Below are 20918 nucleotides of genomic sequence, written 5' to 3'. Positions count from 1 at the left end.
GAGCTGCCTTCTTGAGCCTTGCAATCCATGTGGTGTTAGGAAGGGAGTTCCAGGCTTTTGACCCAGCGCTAGTGAAGGAACGGCAATATATTTCCAAGTCAGGATGGTGAGTGACTTGGAAGGGAACTTCTAGGTGTTGATGTTCTCATCTGTCTGCTGCCCATGTCCTTCTAGAGGGTAGTGGCTGTGGGTTTGGAAGGTGCTGTCGAAGGAGCCTTGACGAAATCTTGCCGTGCAGCTTGTAGATGGTACACACTGCTGCTACTGTGCGCCGGTGGTGGTGGGAATGAATGTTTGTGGCTGTGTTGCCAATCAAGCGGGCTGCTTTGTCCTGGACAGTGTCAAGCTTCTTGAGTGTTGTGGGAGTTGCATTCATCCAGACAAGTGGGGAGTATTCCATCACACTCCTGACTTGTGCCTTGTAGATGGTGGACAGGCTTTGGGGAGTCAGGAGGTGGGTTACTCGTCACACTATTCCTAGCCTCTAAACTGCTCTTGTAGCCACAGCATTCATATGGCCAGTCCAGTTTAGTTTCTGGTCAATGGTAACCCCCAGGATGTTGATAGTGGGTGATTCAGTGATGGTAATGCCACTGAACATCAAGGGCCGATGGTTGGATTCTCTCTTTTGGAGATGGTCATTGCCTGACACTTGTGTGGTGCAAATGTTACTTGCCACTTGTCAGCCCAAGCAATCCCCTGGCTCGATGGTAATGGTAGAGTGGGGGATATGCTGGGCCATTAGGTTATAGGTTGTGTTTGAGTACAATTCTGTTGCTGCTGATGGCCCACAGTACCTCATGGATGCCCAGTCTTGAGTTGCTAGATCTGTTCGAAATCTATCCCATTTAGCACAGTGCAAGTGCAACACAACACACTGGAGGGTATCTTCAATGTGAAGGCGGGACTTCGTCTCCACAATGACTATGCGGTGGTCACTCCTACTGATACTGTCATGGACAGATGCATCTGTGGCAGGCAGGTTGGTGAGGATGAGATCAAGTATGTTTTTCCCTCTTGTTGGTTCCCTCATCACCTGCCGCAGACCCATCCTAGCAACTATGTCCTTTAAGACTCGGCCAGCTTGGTCAGTAGTGCTGCTACCGAGCCACTCTTGGTGGTGGACATTGAAGTCCCCCACCCAGAGTATATTCTGCGCCCTTGCCACCCTCAGTGCTTCCTCCAAGTGGTGTTCAACATGGAGGAGCACTGATTCATCAGCTGAGGGAGGTTGGTATGTAGTAATCAGCAGGAGGTTTCCTTTCCCATGTTTGACCTGATGCCATGAGACTTCATGGGGTCCAGAGTCGATATTGAGGACTCCCAGGGCAACTCACTCCCGATTGTATACCACTGTGCCACCACCTCTGCCAGGCCTGTCCTGCCGGTGGGACAGGAGATACCCATTGATGGTGATGGTGGAGTCTGGGACATTATCTGTCAGGTATGATTCTGTGAGGATGACTATGCCAGGCTGTTGCTTGGCTAGTCTGTGAGACAGCTCTCCCAATTTTGGCACTAGACCGAGATGTTAGTAAGGAGGACTTGGCAGGGTCACCAGGGCTGAGATTGACGTTGTCATTCCTGGTGCGTAGGTTGATGCCAGGTAGTCCGTCCGGTTTTATTCCTTTTTTGTGACTTTGGAGTGGTTTATTACAACTGAGTGGCTTGCTAGGTCATTTCAGAGGGCACATACGAGTCAACCACATTGCTGTGGGTCTGGAGTCACGTGTAGGCCAGACCAGGTAAGGACGACAGATTTCCTTCCCTAAAGGACATTAGTGAACCAGATGGGTTTTCACAACAATTGACAATGGTTTCATGGTCATCATTAGACTTTTAATTCCGGATTTTTATTGAATTCAAATTCCACCATCTGCCATGGCGGGATTCAAATGGTAACAAGGTATCAATCTTAATGTTTTCTCTTAACTTCTATTCCAGTTCCATTCAAACTCCAGGAAGGAGAGGTTCGCATTCTCTCACTTGATCGTTGCCAGTCATACTTTGATACTAAAACAATCACTTCTCGAATGCTATGTGCAGGCTATGAACCTGGAACAGTGGACTCTTGCATGGTAAGGGGGATAATGAAGACAAATTCTGTATGAATCTCTTTGTTAATTTGCTCATCAAGTTTTATGTTAGAAAATATAATAATTTCACATGCACGCAGTAATTACATGTAATTAGAGGCACGCTATAAACACGTAATAGCTCAGTTTTGTGCAAATTATTTAGGTTCATTGGCAGCAGGCGGGGACAGCTGAGTCATTTAAATTTCAGGTGTATGGGGACTCCTTTGACTTGACCTTCCCAAATAGGCTTCTTAAAAAGGTGCTATCATTGGTAAAAAAAAATCATTCTATCATTGGGAAAAAAAATTGTGGGGGGAATAAGTGGATTGGGGGGAATGGTGGGTGAGCAGGATTTGGAGTTTAATGGTATCTTGCTTTAGACAATAATTTTTCTGAGTCGCCTCCCACTTTTGCATTTTTTTCTGTCAAAACTTTGCTTCATTATTGCTCCTGCCATTTGAATTTCACCAAAGCTTGTGTATTCTGAACATGCTGCAGAATGGAGATCAGAATGGAGAGTTTGTGAGGAGCCAACAAATTCAGCAACCTCTGTAGCATTTTGTCTGTACCCATCATTGCTTCCAGACCTGCATTTATAGATGCTTGCAGATATGGGCATCAGGGTTACTTATAAAATTGTGTGGCCTCCAGGACAGGCAGAGGTTTGCACCCAGTAAATGTCCAAATGGTACATGAGCACAGAAATATTATTTTCACATTAATGGGCAGTATTGTGGAAGTGGCTGTGACACCTTCATTATAAAGCAATCCATAGCCTGCCACATCACAGAAGAGAGCCAAATCAGTCTTTCTTGCCTTTGTCTCCCTTTGTTAGACTAATCCAAAACTAATAGATGCTCTGCTCTCTCTCTCTATAGATAGAATAGTTACAGCACAGGAGGAAATGTTTACCTTTGTGTCTTTAGCTTCAAAGATATGATGGTATCTGCCTCAACAACACTTTGTATAAATAAATTTTCCATAACTACTAACAGTGAGAACTTTAAATTGCTGTCCCCTCATCACTGATTCGACAATCAGATGAAAGACCTTTTCTCTGTTCACTAATTCTTGGTTTTCTGGATGGCAAGTGGCCTTTTCAGTCGTGTGCTGATGAATGGGAAGGCATGAATTTGGGAATTTCAGGGTGGTTTGATAATGTGCAGGACTGTTTTGTGTTAGTAGCATGTGGGGGCATGTAACTAAAGCAGCTCTTGCATGTGTTTGTTAGGTTCCACCAGTCCATCCATGTAAGTAAACAATAATGAGGGCATCCTCGACAGCAATGTGCACCACTGGTGGTATGTTGCCCACATCACCTTACATCTCCTCTTCCTCAGAATCATCTGGGCTATATGCCTTGTTTCTTGTGAAAAACCAAACCTCATTGCTGTGCAATGTTATGCAGAGCACTGCTCACTACGACCATTCTGGAGATCCCAACCTGTTTTTACTGAATGGCATCTCTAAATCTGTCTGCCTGAAGTGCATCTTCAGCATTATGATGGCTTGCTCAATTACACATCTGGTATTCATATGGCATTCATCGTATTGCTCCTGGGCCTCAGTCCTCAGGTTCCTGCCAGAATCACCCCTCTCCTAAAAAAAACATCTTTTGATCCCACTGTCCTTGCAAACTACCATTCCATCTCCAATCTTCCTTTCCTCTCCAAAGTCCTTGAATATGTTGTCGCCTCCCAAATTCATTCCCATCTTTCCCAGAACTCCATGTTTGAATCCCTCCAATCAGGTTTCTGCCCCTGCCACAGTACTGAAACAGGTCTTATCAAAGTTACAAATGACATCCCATTTGACTGTGACAGAGGTAAACTAGTCCTTCTCATCCTTCTTGACCTATCTGCAGCTTTTGAGACAGTTGATCACACCATTGTCCTCCAAATGCCCTCCAGCTACGTGGGCCCACTCACCTGGTTCCATTCTTATCTATCTCGTTATAACCAGATAATCACTTACAATGGCTCCTCTTCCTGCTCTGCACCGTTGCCTCGTGTACCCCAAGGAATGATCCTTGACCCCTTCCTTTTTCTCACCTACAGGCTGCCCCTTGGCAACATCATCCAATGGCACAGTGTTAGTTTTCACATGTACGCTAATGACACCCAACTCTACCTCATCACCACCTCTCTGGACTTCTCTGCTGTTTCTAAATTATCAGACTGCTTATCCGACATCCAGTATTGGATGAGCAGAAATTTTCTCCAATTAAGTGTTGGGAAGGTTGTTCATTCTCTTTGGACTCCACTCCAAGCTCCATACCCTAGCTATCCCTCTCCATGGCAACATTCTGTCCACCTCTCAATCATCGCCTAACTTCACCCCTGTCTCAGCTCATTTGCTACCAAAACCCTTATTCATGCCTTCGTTACCTCCAGACTTGACTATCTCAGCACACTCCTGGCTGGTCTTCCATATTCTACCCTCTGTAAACTTGAGGTCATCCAAAGTCCTGCTGCCTGTATCTTAACTCCAAGCAATCCCATTTCCTCATCAACCCGGCGCTCTCTGACCTACATTGGTCCCTGGTAGGCAACATCTTGATTTTACAATTCATACGGACTCGAAATGTTAACTGTATCCCTCTCTGCAGATGCTGTCAGACCTGTTGAGTTTTACAGGTAATTTTGCTTTTGTTTTACAATTCTCATCTTTGTTTTCAAATCCCTCCAAGGCCTCGCCCCTCCCTCTCTCTGTAATCTCCTCCGGCCCCTCAACCCTGTGCTCCTATAATCCTGGCCTCTTGCTTTACTTTTAATAGCTCCACCATTGGTGGCCATGCTTTCAGTTTTCTAGGCTTCAAGCTCTGGGATACCCTTCCTACATCTCTCTGCCTCTCTGCCCTGCTTTCCCCCTTTAAGCTGCTCTTTAAAACCTACCTCTTTAACCAAGTTTTTGGTCATCTGACCTAACATCTCCTTATGTGGCTCAGTGTCATGCTTTATTTTATAATGGTCCTGTGAAGTGTCTTGTGACATTTCATTACATTAAAGGTGCTACATAAACATAAGTTATTGTTGTTTCTGAGAGATCAGTCCCATTATAAGTGGGCATCTCTTGTCTCCAAGCAGCCAGTTGGTAACTTTTCTTCGAGGTGCAAAGCAATCAGGGAGGGCGGACTGTTGTAGCATGAAAGTATCGTAGTAGATGCACAGGAATCTAGCACACATTTGTCATAAGATCTTTTGTGGGTTGTACATCAGCTGTACCTTGATGGAGTGGAAGCTCTTGCAGTTGACGAGCGCTCCTGAAGAATTTCTGGGTTCCTTACTTACCACATGTGTGCAGTCAACAAAGCCCTGCACCTGTGAGAAGCCAGCCAGATTTACTAGCCAAAACTCCCACTCATTCTGACTGGCGTCATAACAGGAAATGTTAACACGATTGCTGGCCCTGGTAAAGAAACAATCAGTCACCTACCAGCTTGTGCATTTGTGTGTGGTCCGTTGTGAGATCCTGTAAATGTCTCTGAATGAGCCCAGGGATAATCCAAAAGCAAAATGGTTGAGGGCAGTAGTGATTTGACAGGCACTGATAAAGTCTGGTCACCAAGTCTAGCTGGTTACAAGTGCTTTCCAGTACCTGACATGACACATCAGCCTTCTGAGGCACTGGTGTTCCAACATGCCAAGGACGCTTATCCTCTGTAAACCCTGTGTGGTGGGTGTGGCTTCCTGTAAGCTGCACCTCTCTACTAATGCCCTCTCTTCTGTGGAGCTGTAGGTCTGTGAGCAGCAGGTTGTTGCTGCTACACCTGCTGCTGTTGGTCACATTGGTCCTCCATCTGAGGTCCAAAGTAACACAGCGTAAGCAGCACACATGCTTATCTGATAGATCAAACCTCCGAAGTGTAACATAACCTCTCAACACAAGTACTGTGCCCAGACAGCAGACAGGAAAGGAGTTGAGTATGGGGTACGTTTTGCATATTTTCCTGTCATGTATTCATCCCTCTCGGTTGACACTGTGGGCGGAATCATCCCAGATTTGTACTAAGTGCAGTGGTGGGTGGGGAAATGAATGTTTTACCCCCCCAGCTGCAATGGCAGCTTTTCACACTGTATCGCTCCAAATTCACCTCATTAATCATGCATTCCCAGGAAACACACTGTTTCGATGGTGGGCGAGCTCTCATTTGTCCACCTCGCTGTAACCTTGCCACTTCCTTGCGCCACGCACCATATTTAAAGTGAGCCATGCGCACACCTCTCAGTGCTTCCAGACCAGGACTGCTGCAGAGAAGACATGGCCCCGAATGGCAAGAAGACTGCAGTCCCCCGATTCAGTGGCGCATCCCTGGGATGCCTTCTGGACACTGTTGAAGCTTGCTGCAATGTCATCTACCCTGCTCTGGCCACAGGAGGCCCATCAGTGTCACCACTCTGATTTGGGAGGTGATGGTAGTGGTGGTCAGTGCCGACGCTGCACAGAAGATGTTCGCCATCCAGTGCAGAAAGAGGATGAATGATCTCATCCGTGCAGCCAGGGTAAGGCAACCATCTCATCACTCTAAACTCACACGCTCAAGCCCATAACACATTCACTGGTATCTCACTCGCTGCCAGCTCAAAGGACATCGCCACTCACTGTCTCACGTGCACCCCCACATCTCCATCTGGACTCATCACTTCTGGAGACTGCCTATTCAGCCCCCAGCCTCTTGAGGCCACTTGCGCAGATCAACATGTGCACACACACCCTGGGATATCCCCTTTCCCTAATAATGCCCTAGCTCTGCAGCCTCTTCCTTGCCTGAGGTCACTTCTCCCTCTTCTCCAAGCAAGCCATAGCCCTGCAGCCGTTGAAAAACCACCCTCGCATTACTGCTGGTCTCGTAAGTATAGACCTGTCCGTGAGCCTTCCTAAAAGTGATGTGGTGCTGCCTGCAAAGCCTGGCGCTGATGGCCACGAGTGCTGCCTGAAGCAAGGTAGGCAAACAAGCCTCCAAGTCCCAAGCGAAGTACAGCTCGCCAGGCTCATGTCGCTTATGTTCAGTTGTGAAACACGTCCGTGTGGTGGGGTGGTGGGGATGATTCTGGCGAGCTGGGCTTATAATGATATGCAGATGTTTTACAATTAAGTTTCCGACATGCGGCAGCGGGAAACGCAGCCCACCATTGACGGTCCACCACGGGCATGATTGCAAACTGGTTTCACGATGTTGTGAAACCGATTTTTGGCCTTTCTGCCTTATTGTCCGCTCATGCCCACCATGACACCCAACGCCAGTGGACACGGAAAATTCCGTCCTGTGTTTTCGCCTTGCTTTCAGTGGTGAGTTCCAGGAAGCCCAAGAAACCTGTGAACCCAAAATTAATTGCAAAATCCATGTCAATATCAACCTAGTTAAGTGATGAACATATTGAAATTGACCACCAGCCTGTCCTGATGGGGTAGCGCTTGCAGCCATAGGTGCTGGAGTGAAACGCAGAAGTTGGCATGTTAGACCAACAGATATTAGATCTAACCCTTTGATTCCTGTCTGTCAACCAACTTTCTAGTCATGCTACTGTATTTCATCTTATACTATATGCCAGAATCTTTGTAACAATTTTCCTGTTAGACAACTTAATACAAACTTTCTAAAGATACATGTAGACTACATCTCCTGTATCCCCTTAATCTATCCAGTTGGCCACTTATTGAAAATTCCATTTTGTCAAATTTGCCTTTAACAAATCCATGTTGGATTCCCTTGATTATCTTATGCACCTCAATGCTATTTTGATCTCAATTTTTTGATTCTAAGAATTTGCCCACATCTGATATTAGACAAGAGTTTTTATATCCAGTTTAACCTTCTCTCTTGAACAGAATTATTACATTGGCTCTGGCATAATTTGTATATCTAGGGAGTGAAGAGAGAAGATTGAAACATTATTCACGGAGTCTATTATCTCCCTTCTAACTTCTGTTTATAGCCTAAATTGCATGACATCAGAGCCAGGTGACAAATACTTTCATAATGTTTTTTCAGAAACATAGCCTTTTCTACTGTTATCTCCCTATAATCTCCTCTAGCCCTACAACCTTCTGAAATATCTCCGCTCCTCTAATTCTGTCCTTTTGAGCATCCCCAATTTTAATTGTTCCACCATCAGTGGTTGTGGCTTCAGTTGCTCAGGTTCCAAGCTCTAAAATTCCCTCCCTACACCTCTCTGCTACTCTACCTGACTTTCATCCTTTAAAACACCCCCTAAGACAGTACCTCTTTGACCTAGCTTTTGGTCATCTGACCTAATATCTCTTTACGTAGCTTAGTCTTATATTTTGTTTCATCGTGCTCCTATGAAAACCCCTTGGGATGTTTGATTACGTCAAAGGTGCTATTATAAATGTAAGTTGCTGCTACTTCCATACCTCCACAGTACAGCCGCATTCTTCTATCATCACTTGTAGAAACAGAAACAAAATATTTATTTCATTATATTTTGATATATTAGCTGCTAGGCTATCTTCGTACTCCCTTTAGCTGATCTTCCTTTATGCAAGCCACGCAATCCTCCCCCAAAACACTAGCTCCACTCCTAATAAGAATATTGATCCCAGCCTCATCGAGATATATGCTATTTGGCCTGTACAGGCCGCTCCTGTCACATAATTAACCCTAACGTCACATGAATTTGAACCATTCTCTCTTCCACCATCTTTCAAACCATGCATTTAAGTTCCTCATATTGCTCTTATGCACACGACATCACAGAAATCCTTAGGCAACCAAAGTCCTGCTATTTAATTGCTAAAACTTACTTTGCAGCACCCCAAATCTATTCCTTCCTACATTATTAGTTCCAACATGAACCTTGACTTCCCTTTCTTCTCAAAAACCTTTTGCATCCACGCTATTAATGTGCCACCACCCGACTTTCTGCTGCTTGCTGCTCCTCCAATCACAGGTTGTTTCTTTCCAGTATTTGCTGCTAATTGGCACACTTGTGAGATGCAGTTGTGCATGACCCTGAACACCAATGCGACAGTGGTGCGAGGGCAGTAGCTGCTGGCTGAAACACTGTCTAAGTGGGAGAGGCAGCTGCTTGACCTGCAGGTCAGTGCACTGCTGGCTGGATCTGGCCATCACACTGGTGCAAAGGAGTGAATAGGAGTATGGAGTTTAGAAGAGGAGCTGCTGATTGAGTGAGTGGGGAGGTGAGGGAGGTTGGGAAGAGGGACTGCTGAATGAGTGGATGGGCGGGAGGGGGGTTTTGGAAGAGGGGTGCTGAGTGAGTATGTGGGAGGGAGGGGGTGGAAAGACTGGCTGCCGATTAAGTGATTCTTTGGGGGCAGGGTGTTTGTTGATATATTTCTCCTAACTTCAAGCACTTTTGCTGCAACAAACAAGCTCATCCATCACATTAACAGTAAGTAAAAAAAATTATTACAGACATATGTTTACCTGTAATGTGTAATTATAACTGACAAAACATGTAGTCATTAGAGGGGTCATTGCTGCTTGTAGGGTTATGCAAAAAGTTGGTAAATCTGAATAGGGATATACAACCAAATCATTTGGGAACCATAAGTGAAAAGCATACCTATGAAGTCATTTACTTGGTTGTGTTATAAGTAAAAAGGGGAAAGTTATGTTCTGTGGTTTAAAGTATAAGTTGCCTACAAAGATGGTGTTTAGTCAAAAGTGTTTTTAGTCATTTGTTACAGTAAAAGTCTTAAAATGTGACGTCTTGTCCTATTATTCTTTCAGCTATTAAATGGAAGTTGAATTTCTTTTGGAAAGTTATGTCTCTACGGGGATTGTAACGCAACTAATAATAACATGATTTAATTTCATTCTATTATCTTTTGGAACTTGGACATCTTTTGCATTTGTTACAATTATGCAGTTTATAAGATTATCATTCTTTAGGACAGAAGCTTTAAATTTAGGGTAAATTAAGGGGTCATGTGACCTGTTCTGCAGCCTGCCTGATAGTAAGCATGGTTGGTTTGATTGTTAGAGATCAAAGGAAGGCTTAGATTGTTTTGCTGAGAAGGTGTGAGGTATTTACTCTTGGAGACTGATTGCCTCTAAGTTTTTAATGAGTGGACTCTGGCATGGATTTGCATTCTTGAGGCAGTTAGCGAGAGTTGGGAAATTTCCTGGTTCAGCGTGCCCACCTGCGGAGAAAGTTCCTGCAAAGGCAGGATCTTCATATCTTCATTACCGAGGTGGGGTAGATGATGACCTGGGAAAAAGATTGGAGGCAGCCACAGAGGCTGCCGGTGCAGAGGCAGGCTGTTTGAAAGGCTCACCTCGGTGCAGTGGGACTTCACCCCAGTTAAAATAAAAATATAAAGGGTGTCCAGCCCTCATCCCTCACACCCTCCCAACACTCTCCATGCCCCATCCATGCCACTTCATGCCCCCCAGCAGCCCCACCCCATGTCCCATCATGCCTCCCCACCTACCTTCTTTGGTCACTCATGCTCTCCCTGCCTATGTCAAGCTCTGCCCTTCCACCCACTCTCATGCCTCCTATGCCAGCTATGGCACTTCCAGTCCCATTGACCTACTACACACCATAAAGAACCAAGGAACCCTATAGTAACAATAGAATGTGTAAAAAAATGTTTTAAAAAGATTAATTCATTCATAACTTTCTACTATGAAAAAGATGCCATTTCACTTAGAAGGTGTTATGGACAGGAGAGAGACAGGCAAACTGTACTTCTTTCCTCTCACCAACTGTCCATAAGCAGAAGCTGTTTTGAATTACTTTCAAAGCATGCTGTGTCGTCTTTTCCAAAGTCTTTAGTTTGTGTGATCCAATTTACTAACGCACATTATGTTTAACTCAGAAGGTTGGTTTATTTCACATTCAAAACCCGGGGAAGTAGTGTTTGCACCGCCATTTTACATGGGCAGGCTAATTAAGGCCTGTTAATTAAGGCTAATTAAGCATGACGCACACCCAGAAGCGCTGAGCGTTCCCTGTGCGGGCGGGGGGAGTAGACCGAATCAGGCCTGCACTCTTTCACGCATGCGTGCGAAAGAGCGCAGAAATCTCCCTGAGGCACAGAGCTGCCTCAGGGAGATTACTTTGATTTATAAAAATTTTAATAAAGGAAAAAAAAATTAAAGACATGACCCCTCATGTGACAGTGTCACATGAGCGGGGACATGTCTATGAATTTTATTTAAAAATTTTTATTAATGTTTTAAAACCTTCAGGAAACCTCATCCCCCCGTGGATGAGGTTTCATGATAAATGCGAACGCCACCTGGGCTCTTCGCCTGACTTAAGGTTGGATGGGCAGCTACGTTAATTATTTCAATTGGAATTTAAATGGCCTTAATAGGCCTTTGACAGTTCGGTGGGTGTGCAGCTGACTCGAACTGAAGATCTGAATGACGCGCGGTGATGTCGGGACGTACGCCCGATGTCACCGCATGTCATTTTACGCGTCAGATAGTGGGGTCCGTCCCCACTCGCTGACCCGAAGATTCTGGCCATAGAGATTTCAATGCTAAGCTATGGCACTTCCATTCCTATTGACCTACCACACACTATATAGAACCAAGGAACCCTGTAGTAACAGTAGAATGTGTAACAAAATGTTTTAAAAAGATTAATTCATTCATAACTTTCTACTATGAAAAAGATGCCAATTCACTTAGAAGGTGTTATGGACAGGAGAGAGATTTCAATATGGTCACTTGAGCCATGTGATCTTCTTTCGCCATGATGATTTCAAAAGGGCTGTTTTTCCAGTATCTGGAACAAGCTTTATTTCTGAACTGATAATGTCTCAGTCATTAGCTGTTGAAAGTTACCATCCATATTGTTGGGAAGCCATTGTCTACGCAGACCCTCTGACTCCGCAAATGACATAAATGAAGTCCATTTTTCCCTCAATGGTCCCTTTTTGAAATGGACCTGGACAGTTCCAGGTGTGAGATGAGTTGATTAACAGTTCTGCAGGCATAAAGAGTTTTGATCTGTGAGTCCCGTGGTTTCATGATTACAGGGGATCTTTACAATGAGGTGTGAGATTCCACAGGCTGAGAGAGGAATTCTTTTGTTCCAGAACAAAGGGCCAATCCTGTGGTCATGTGACTTGCAGCAGTCATCTTTCTTGGTTTAGCAGAAAGTCAATTTTAAAAATAGCAAAAAGAGTAAAGTTTTGATACCCAGTGTTGGATTTCTTTTCATGTCTTGGAGACCCAACAAAGGCAATAAAAATATCAATCATCTAGACCCTTTAAAGTATAAATAGCAAAAGCCACAAACCCTTGAAACCACTTAAAGTGCAAATAAACAATGTGAAATTGACAGCAGAAATCAGAGAACCTAAGTTGTCAATGAAACAATGTTTTCTCTGGCACTCAGGTGTTTCAACAAGTGTTATGGTTGTCTGGACAAAAATACCATAATCGTTGTATAGAGAATACTCACATGCAGCATCTTGTACAGCAACAGTTTATGCACAGCATACAAAATAAGTGGGAACCCTGCATCCACATTCCAGCAACATTTTTTTGGCTGCTGCACTGTCAAACAACAGCAGGATCAGGCAGCATGACCATTGGTCATGGAACTTATTAGACCGAATGGGTTGAAGTTCATAAGTTCATAAAGTGAAAGTTTTTGTAGGTTTGTCAAAAGTATTTATTTCCATTGCCTGAACATCATTGTGTTTCTATTGGTCAGGGTGACAGTGGAGGACCTCTGGTTTGTGAACAACCTGGCAAGAGATGGACATTATTTGGTCTAACATCTTGGGGATCAGTGTGCTTTACGAAACTCCTTGGACCCGGTGTTTACAGCAATGTAACTCATTTTGTTGAATGGATTGAGAGGCAGATCTACATCCATACTTTTTTATAAATAAATAATTAAAAGGCCAGCAGAACAGTACCTGAGATGAAACCGTAAATAGCAAGAAGCAGAAATGTGGCAGCTGGTAAGGACTAGATGATCATTCCTCTTCCCTTACAGTAGACCCCACACCCACCCTTCCATTTCCCACCCCCATTCACTGAAATATTTCAGTAATAATATAATTCATAAGGAATAACTACACCAAACTGTTCTCAAGGTGATGGTTTCTCTGATACCTGGATTATTATGGGAATCTTTAACAAAATGTTTATATTCCATTATGTAATACACCGTCAATTGCTGCTCCCTCTTGAGATTTGTAGTGCATCCATTCCAAAGCTGTACAGCACTGTATGACCTGATTAGATTCTTCTGGGAAACAAGGTCAGTATTTGCTGTTCAGACAGTCTGTGGAGAGGAATTTTTGCTACCTCTAACTTGACCTGTTTGAGAAAGCTGCTTCTGCATTCTTCGTGAGACTGCCTCACACTGAGGATGCTGATGAGGGGAGAAATTCTTTCATATTTTACAGAACTACTTACAGAATGGGTTTATTTTGCTTCAGTGCATAACCGTGAGCCAAATGTATTGGAGTTCTAGATTAATTTCTACATGGTGATCAGTTTAAAGCTTTTCTTATAATTAATCTTGGTCACGATATAGAATATTTTCAATATGTTGACATCAAATACAGTTAGTATCTTGTAATATGACTCTAACTGGAATACTCGTAAAAGCTGATTTTTTTGGCAGTGAACACCTCTTTCCCTAAAAGATTTATTTGCCAAGCTATTGCAGTATGGGAAAGAGAACAAAGAGTTTAGTTATGAGTAATTGTAGATTAATGCATTTAAAATAAATTACAAGGATTTGATTTTGTAGCATTGATTGCAGTGATGATACATTGTAATGGATAGAACTATTGCTGTATATGTAGCAATTTCATTCCATTTTAAAGTAGGAAGCAACCATACAAAGAATGAATAAAATGCACTTCTCTTGAATCCATGATCAAGCAAGAGAAGAACTGTCATGTGCTTTCTAATGAAGTTTGAATTAAAATCAAATTGAAGCATACTGTATACAGGATCACTGTTCTAGATTTAAACATGGACTTCTTATACCATTAGCCTTTTGAACCACCTCAGTTCATTGGGCTTTCTGAGAGTCTCATTTTCATTGTGAAAGATTTCCAGTGTATAGTGTTGATTTTCCTTCAAGGAGTACTGGCCACATTTGGAAGTCAGTTCACAGTCTGGTAATTCTTGTTGCCAAAAAAAAAGTTAATTAATTTGGGGACTTATCCCCTGCTCGGCTCTTGTTTGAAGTTGTTTAAAGGGCCTCTCTTTCTGTAGTGTCAATAATCAGTTTTTCAGTTTTACTTTTTCTACACTAATGTAAGTGGTATGATATTACTTAGACTACCACTTTTCAAACAAACATATTGACAACTAAAATTATTCTCTTATGCCAAAGTTTTGTTTCAGCTCACTTTTTATTCACATTGGATCTTTGTGTGGCAGCTTGCTATTCGAGTCTGTGGGAATAAATATTACACTGTGATGGCACTTTTCAACAATGTAATGCTATGTACTTTGCTCCTGTATCATTTCTAAACAAAGGCATTTGAGAAATGTCTGCAATGTTCAATGTAACATTCCATGTAAAGATAATATGATGGTTGTAATTTTATAAAATATTTTTATATTGCTTTTTCTATGTGTGCACATTTAAACTTTATGCTGTTGTGTGGCCAGACTTTAAGTAGATTGGGTGTTTACACTTTGCTTTTTGATCGTCATTTACAACATCACAAACTGCTGGTGACTAGTGTTGTAAATTGAAAACTTGGGCTTAAGCTTGTACTACTGTTACCACCAGTTCAAATAGAAACACACATTTTGGCCTCATTCAAATGTCAAAACATTATCTAGCAACCCTTGTTCATGGCTTTAGTGGATCAAGATCAGAATATTCAGTCTGCCTTTTCCTAATCCTTCAGTAGTGTGTGCATTATAACTTACTTCTCAGCTCTGAGTTTCTGTGATTTATCTAGTCATTCATAATGCTGTTTTGCTCACTATGTCACTGCCTCCTTAATTGATCAGGGTTAGAAACCTCAAGAAACACTGTTAAGTAATATTTTGAGCAATTATACCACATTTTAAGTTAGTTTCTTATCTCACACATCCCATAGCCCTTACTGAGAGACGATTAAACTTTCAAGTCAGAAAGCCTTGAATCAGAAACTTTAGTTCCATGGCTAGAAGATAATGATTGAACAAATAACCATGATTATGGTTTGAATATTGGCAGTGCAACCAATTTTATTGACAAAGGTTCAACTTCTGCACCTCCTTTAGAATGGTATCCTTTATTTCACATTGCCTCCCATCATTTTTCCTACCAAAATATATCACTTCACACTTGCCTGCCTTATATTTCATCGACCACTTGTCTGCCAATTCCATCAACCAAAGTCCTCTTGAACTTCTAATCTCGCCCTCAGCTGATGCCATCCTTAATAGCAACCAAGACAGCCTTCCCTGAGGTTTCTCCTCTTCAGGGATTTGTTTGTCTCAATGTTCCCTTCTAGCTGACAAAGAATGGACCACTGCCTTGGTGGAATACAAATCAGTGATTCCAACAGTAGCCTCCCAATACAGCCAAGCTTGGGTGTTTTGTAGATAGTTGGCAACTTATCAAACATAACATATGGTCACTTTGACACCAAACTCCCATTTCACAGAACTGTTGTCCGAGAAGAACGAACATTTCCCTGCAGAGATGGAAAATCAGCATTGCCGTGCTTCTGCTGCACATCTCCAAACAGGCATTGAGAACAGCAAGCGATCTACCCCCTTTTACCCTCTTGCCAAGAAATGATATACACCAATCACTTTTTCTTAAAGGATCTACTATTCTTAAAAAATGAATTGTGTCAAATTCATGCCAACTCCCTGTCAGCCTTAGTTACTTTTATACCACTGACAATTTATCAGACTGGTTGTAAAGTTTGAGTCAAGGTCACAAATGTAAGTGAAGCCCCTTTGCAAGAAGAAGCAGTGAGCACCTAAATGCTGGAAGTACATAACATTAACAACGTTTGTGACAAGACTTGGTTAACGCTCAGGACATAGAACTTCGGTCAGCACTGGATACTTTTCTTTTCCGAAATATCGATGAATTTGCTGTCTAGATCCAGTATTTTATTATTTTACTTCAGACTTCTGGCATTTGCAGTTTTTTCCCTATTATTTGAAGCAGTGGCCGCATTGTACTCTAACATGTAAAAACTAATAAAAAATACCTTAATAATGATTCATGTTTGCTTACTTTAGCATTCTAAAATATTGCTGTGACTTCCAAGCTCTAGGGCAATGTAACTATGTAAGTGCAAACTTCCCTTGGGAAATTACCCTGCACTGGGAACCATCCGAAAATGCGATTTAAATCGCAAACCTCGGATAGTTCCGACTGTATTACATCAAAAGTTACCCAGAGAAAGTTAGAATGATTAAAATCACTTCTAACTTCTGGGTAACCCTTGTACAGACCCACACTGACATCCCTATGGGACCACCCTCCCGGCCCCCGACTAGCTTTCTCACGGGGACTACCCCCCTCCACCTCCACGGGATTTCCTTCTCCTCTCCCCACACCCCCCTACCACAGATTCCCTTCTCCTCCTTCTCCCCTCCTTGCAAAACGGAATTCCTTTCTCTACTTCTCCTTCTTCCCCACACCCACGTGATTTGATTTCTTTCTCCTCCTCCTCCCCATCCACGTGATTCTTCTCCTCCTCCACCTAAACCCTCCCATGTGATTCCCTTCTCCTCCTCCCCTACGGGGTTCCCTCCTCCCCGTTCCTCCCCTACGGGAATCGCTCCTCCCCGCTCCACCCTACAGGAATCGCTCCTCCCCGACGGGAATCCCTCCTCCCCGCTCCTCCCCTATGGGATTCCCTCCTCCCCGCTCCTCCCCTATGGGAATCCCTTCTCCCCGCTCCTCCCCCTCCTCCTCACGGGATTTCCTCCTTCTCCAACTCCTCCACCCCCCACAGGATTCCCCCCACTTCCCATGTACACTTACTTTTTCCCTGGCCTGTCAAGGACCATTAACTTACCTGGTTTACAACAGCTAGTGCCATTAAAAAGGGGGTGTGGCCTCCTTACATCCAACTGAGCTGCTGCCGACGTTGGGCCCGAAGGATGCACTACACTGCCCAGATCTCGCCTGGCCTGAGGGCGAGATAGGAACGAAAAAAGTTGAGGTATGAAAGTAGGAGCGGAGTGGCAATAGGACTCTGATTGCCACTCCGAGGAAGTTGAGGCCCATTTAGTTATCAGACATATCTGAGGAGCAAAAATCTTCTAAATTAAAGACTACGCCAATAATTTCTTAATCCTTTTCAGATGGTATATGTAGAAAAATGGTATGGATTTGCTTAAAACAAGGCAATCCAAATATCTTGCTAATATCACAGCAAAATTAACCAAACTACATTCTTGAATATTACAAAGAAAGGCTTGCTTTTATATAATGCCTTCTACAACTTCAGGGCTTCCCAAAGCACATTACTGTCAATTAAATACTTATGAAGTGTACCAGCAGTTGCAGAAAAAAACATTAGCCAATTTGCACACAGCAAGCTCTTAAAAACAACAATGTGATAAAGACCAAATAATCCATTTTTATGATATATATTGAGGGATAAATATTGGCTAGGACGCCAAAGAGAACTCGTGCTCTTCTTCAAATTATGGGATATTTTACGTCCAACTGAAAGGGCAGACAGTGCCTCAGTTTTTCATCTGATCTGAAAGACGTAATACAATGGAATGTCAGCCTAGATTTTGTGCTCAATTCTCACTGAACAGAGTGTTATTTGTAATAAAGAGAGTCCTACAAGGTAAAAACTAGTTGTGTCCACAAGAAGATAAGAAATAGGAGCATTCAGCATTCAGCTCAAGCTTGCTGCACCATTCAATATCATCATGGCTGATAGCTTAACTCCAATTTCCTGCCTCCCCATTTCCCTTGATTCCCTGAGGGATCAAAATTTATCAATCGCAGTCTTGAATAAACTTAATGAAGGATCTGTAACCCTTTGAGGGTTACAAAGTCTCTTATCCATGAGTGAAGAAATTGCTCCTCATCTCAGTCCTAAATGATCGACCCCTTAACCTGAGGCTGTGCCCCTGTGTTCTAGACTCCTCAGCCAGGGCAAATGACTTCTCAGTATCTACACTATGAAGTCCTTTCAGAATCTTATATTTAACTGAGATCACCTCTCATTCTTCTAAACTCCAGAGGGTATAGGCCCAAGTGAGTGAGGCTTGAACAAAGTGTGAAATTAGGAGTTTGGTGAGTGACGGATTCTTAATGGTCAATCTTATTCTAAAAATCTAACCTTGACTGCATTTAACTGAAATTTACTGTGTAAATAACTTGCTTTCAGCCTTCGACAGGGATAAACAAGCTCTACTGGACAGCAGCTGAAATTATTTAATTAGCTAACTAGTCTAATCTGGATTCTGTAACTGCAGCAGAACTGATTCTTCTGAGTTGTAAATAATATAAATACAGGAGTCTTGAGTACAGCTTGAACTGAGTGTGAAACTAGGAGCTTGGTGAGTGAGGAAGTTCGGTGAAAGGGGGAAAGGAGGTGCTCCTTTCTTTTTCACCTTCCAGTATTTGATTCTTACATTGGTGCAGGAGAAGATTGGTGAGTAACTGGTAAGTAATTCTACTTTTAATAGAATAGTTTGTAAAGCTAAGGTATGGCAGGGCAGCTCGGTCAAGTGGAATGTACCTCCTGTGGTATGTGGGAAGTCGTGGATGCACCACTTGATCTACACAAGCCCATTTGTAGTAAGTGTCATTGGCTGCAAAAGCTTGAGCTCCTGGATTTGGAACTCGAATTGTGGCTGGAGTCACTGTGGTGCGAGGGAGAGAACTATGCGGACAGCATGGTGAGAGAGGTGGTCACACCGCAGGTTAGGAGTGTGCAGGCAGAGAGGGAGCCAAGTCCATGGCACCATGGGTGACTCAGTTGACAGAGGAGAGAAAGAAGAGTGGAAAGGCAATAGTGATAGGGGATTAATTAGTTAGGGGAACAGATAGGCATTTCTGCGGCCACAGACATGACTCCAGGATGGTGCGTTGCTTCCCTGGTACCAGGGTCAAGGATGTCACAGAGAGGCTGCAGGACATTCTTATGGGGGAGGATGAACAGCCACATTGGTACTAATGACATAGGTAGGAAGAAGGATGAAGCCCTGAAAGCAGATTTTAGAGAGTTAGGAAAGAAATTAAAAAGCCTCAGACTTACTTTTCCTTTTCAAAAGCAGTAATCTCAGTATTACTCCCAGTGCCATGTGATAATGAGGTCAGGCGTAGGAGGTTTGAGCAATTACACATTTGGCTGGAGAATTGGTGTAGGATGGAGGGCATCAGGTTTCTGAGGCATTGGGACTGGTTCTGGGGCAGGTGGGACCTGAACAAGATGAATGGGTTACACCTTAGCAGGACCGAGACTAACATCCTCACAGAGAGATTTGCTAGTGCTGTTGGGGAGGGCTTAAATTAGATTGGCAGGGGGTTGGGAACCTGAGAGGGTGTTCAGATTGGTGGGAAGCAAAACTGGTAAGAAGTAGAAAAGTAGTAAGCGAAATTAGAAGGCAGACAAAACAAAGGCAAGCATCAAATAAGTTCAGAATGCAGAATAATGTTAAAAAGACAAAAGGGCACTCTATCTGAATGCATGGAGCACTCACAACAAGGTAGATGATTTGAAGGCACAGAGGTAAATGAGCATGATTTAATTGCTGTTCCAGAGACATGGTTACGGGTAACCAGGACAGGGAATTGAATATTCAGGGATATTCTTCAATTAGGAAGGTTGGGTGGAGGTGAAAAGGAGGTGGGGTAGCTGTGTTAATAACAGATGAGATCGGTACATTAGTGAGAGAGGATCTTAGATCGAAGGATCAAGATGTAGAATCAGTTTGGGTGGAGCTAAGAAACAGCAAGGGGCAGCAAACATTGGTGGAAGTTGTTTACAAACTGTGGTGGGCATGGCATAAATAAGGAAATTAGAGCTGCATGTAACATTGCTAATAAAGTAATAATGGGTGACCTCAATTTACATATAGACTGCATACACCTAACACTAATGCTGTGGAGGATGACTTCCTGGAGTGTGTAAGAGATGAGTTTCTGGAGCAGTACATTGAGGAACCAATTAGGCATCAGGCTATTTTAAATTTAGTATTATCTAATGAGAAAGGACTAATCCATAACCTTTCTGTAAGGGAATGATTAGGAAATAATGACCATAATATAATAGAGTTTTACATTAAGTTTGAAAGTGATATAGTTCCTTTTGAAACTAGGGTCCTAAAGCTGAACAAAGGAGATTATGAAGGTATGAGGGGCAAGTTGACTATGGTCGATTGGGAAAATACATCAAAAGATTTGATGGTAGACAGGCAATAATATTTAAAGTAGTATTACATCGTCTACACCAAAGAGACATTCCTCAAAGACACAAAAACCCAACAGGAAAGGTGAATCAACTGTGGAAAATAAAATACGTTAAAGATTGCATTAGACCAAAGGAAGTGGCTTATAAGGTTGCCAGGAAAAATGGTAAGTGCGAGGATTGGGAGCAATTCAGAATCTAGCAAAGGATGAGCAAGAAACTGATAAAGAAAGGGAAAAGAGAATATGAATGCAAGCGAGTGACTAACATAAAGGTAGGCTGTTAAAGCTTCTTTAGGTAAGTGAAAAGGAAAAGATTAACAAAGACAAACATGGGTCCATTACAGGCAGAGACAGGAAAATTTATAATGGAGAATAGGGAAATGGCAGAGAAACTAAACAATTTGTGTCAAAAACAAAAAGCTAAAAGCTACTGCGGATGCTGGAAATCCAAAACAAAAACAGAATTACCTGGAAAAACTCAGCAGGTCTGGCAGCATCGGCGGAGAAGAAATCAGTTAAC

General features: G+C 42.9%; 1 protein-coding gene across 7 annotated transcripts in view; it reads left to right on the top strand.

Moving 5' to 3' along the window:
- The window catches only part of corin (corin, serine peptidase), a 304894-nt gene extending 288663 nt beyond the window's left edge, over nt 1-16231 (top strand). For 6 of the 7 annotated variants that reach the window (XM_078547397.1, XM_078547388.1, XM_078547378.1 and 3 more), the window contains exons 21-22: nt 1945-2078; nt 12740-16231. In XM_078547397.1, coding sequence (XP_078403523.1) covers nt 1945-2078; nt 12740-12916 — 311 coding nt within the window. In that variant the 3' untranslated portion in view covers nt 12917-16231. The remainder of the gene's footprint in view (nt 1-1944; nt 2079-12739) is intronic. The other variant, XM_078547431.1, reaches the window with a different exon arrangement.
- Nucleotides 16232-20918: the final 4687 nt, after the last annotated feature.

The sequence above is a fragment of the Cetorhinus maximus genome, chromosome 1, assembly GCF_964194155.1.
Source record: "Cetorhinus maximus chromosome 1, sCetMax3.hap1.1, whole genome shotgun sequence".
NCBI classification, from domain to species: Eukaryota; Metazoa; Chordata; class Chondrichthyes; order Lamniformes; family Cetorhinidae; genus Cetorhinus; species Cetorhinus maximus.
Note: the sequence above shows the minus strand (reverse complement) of the source record. Positions and strands in the feature narration are given on the sequence as shown.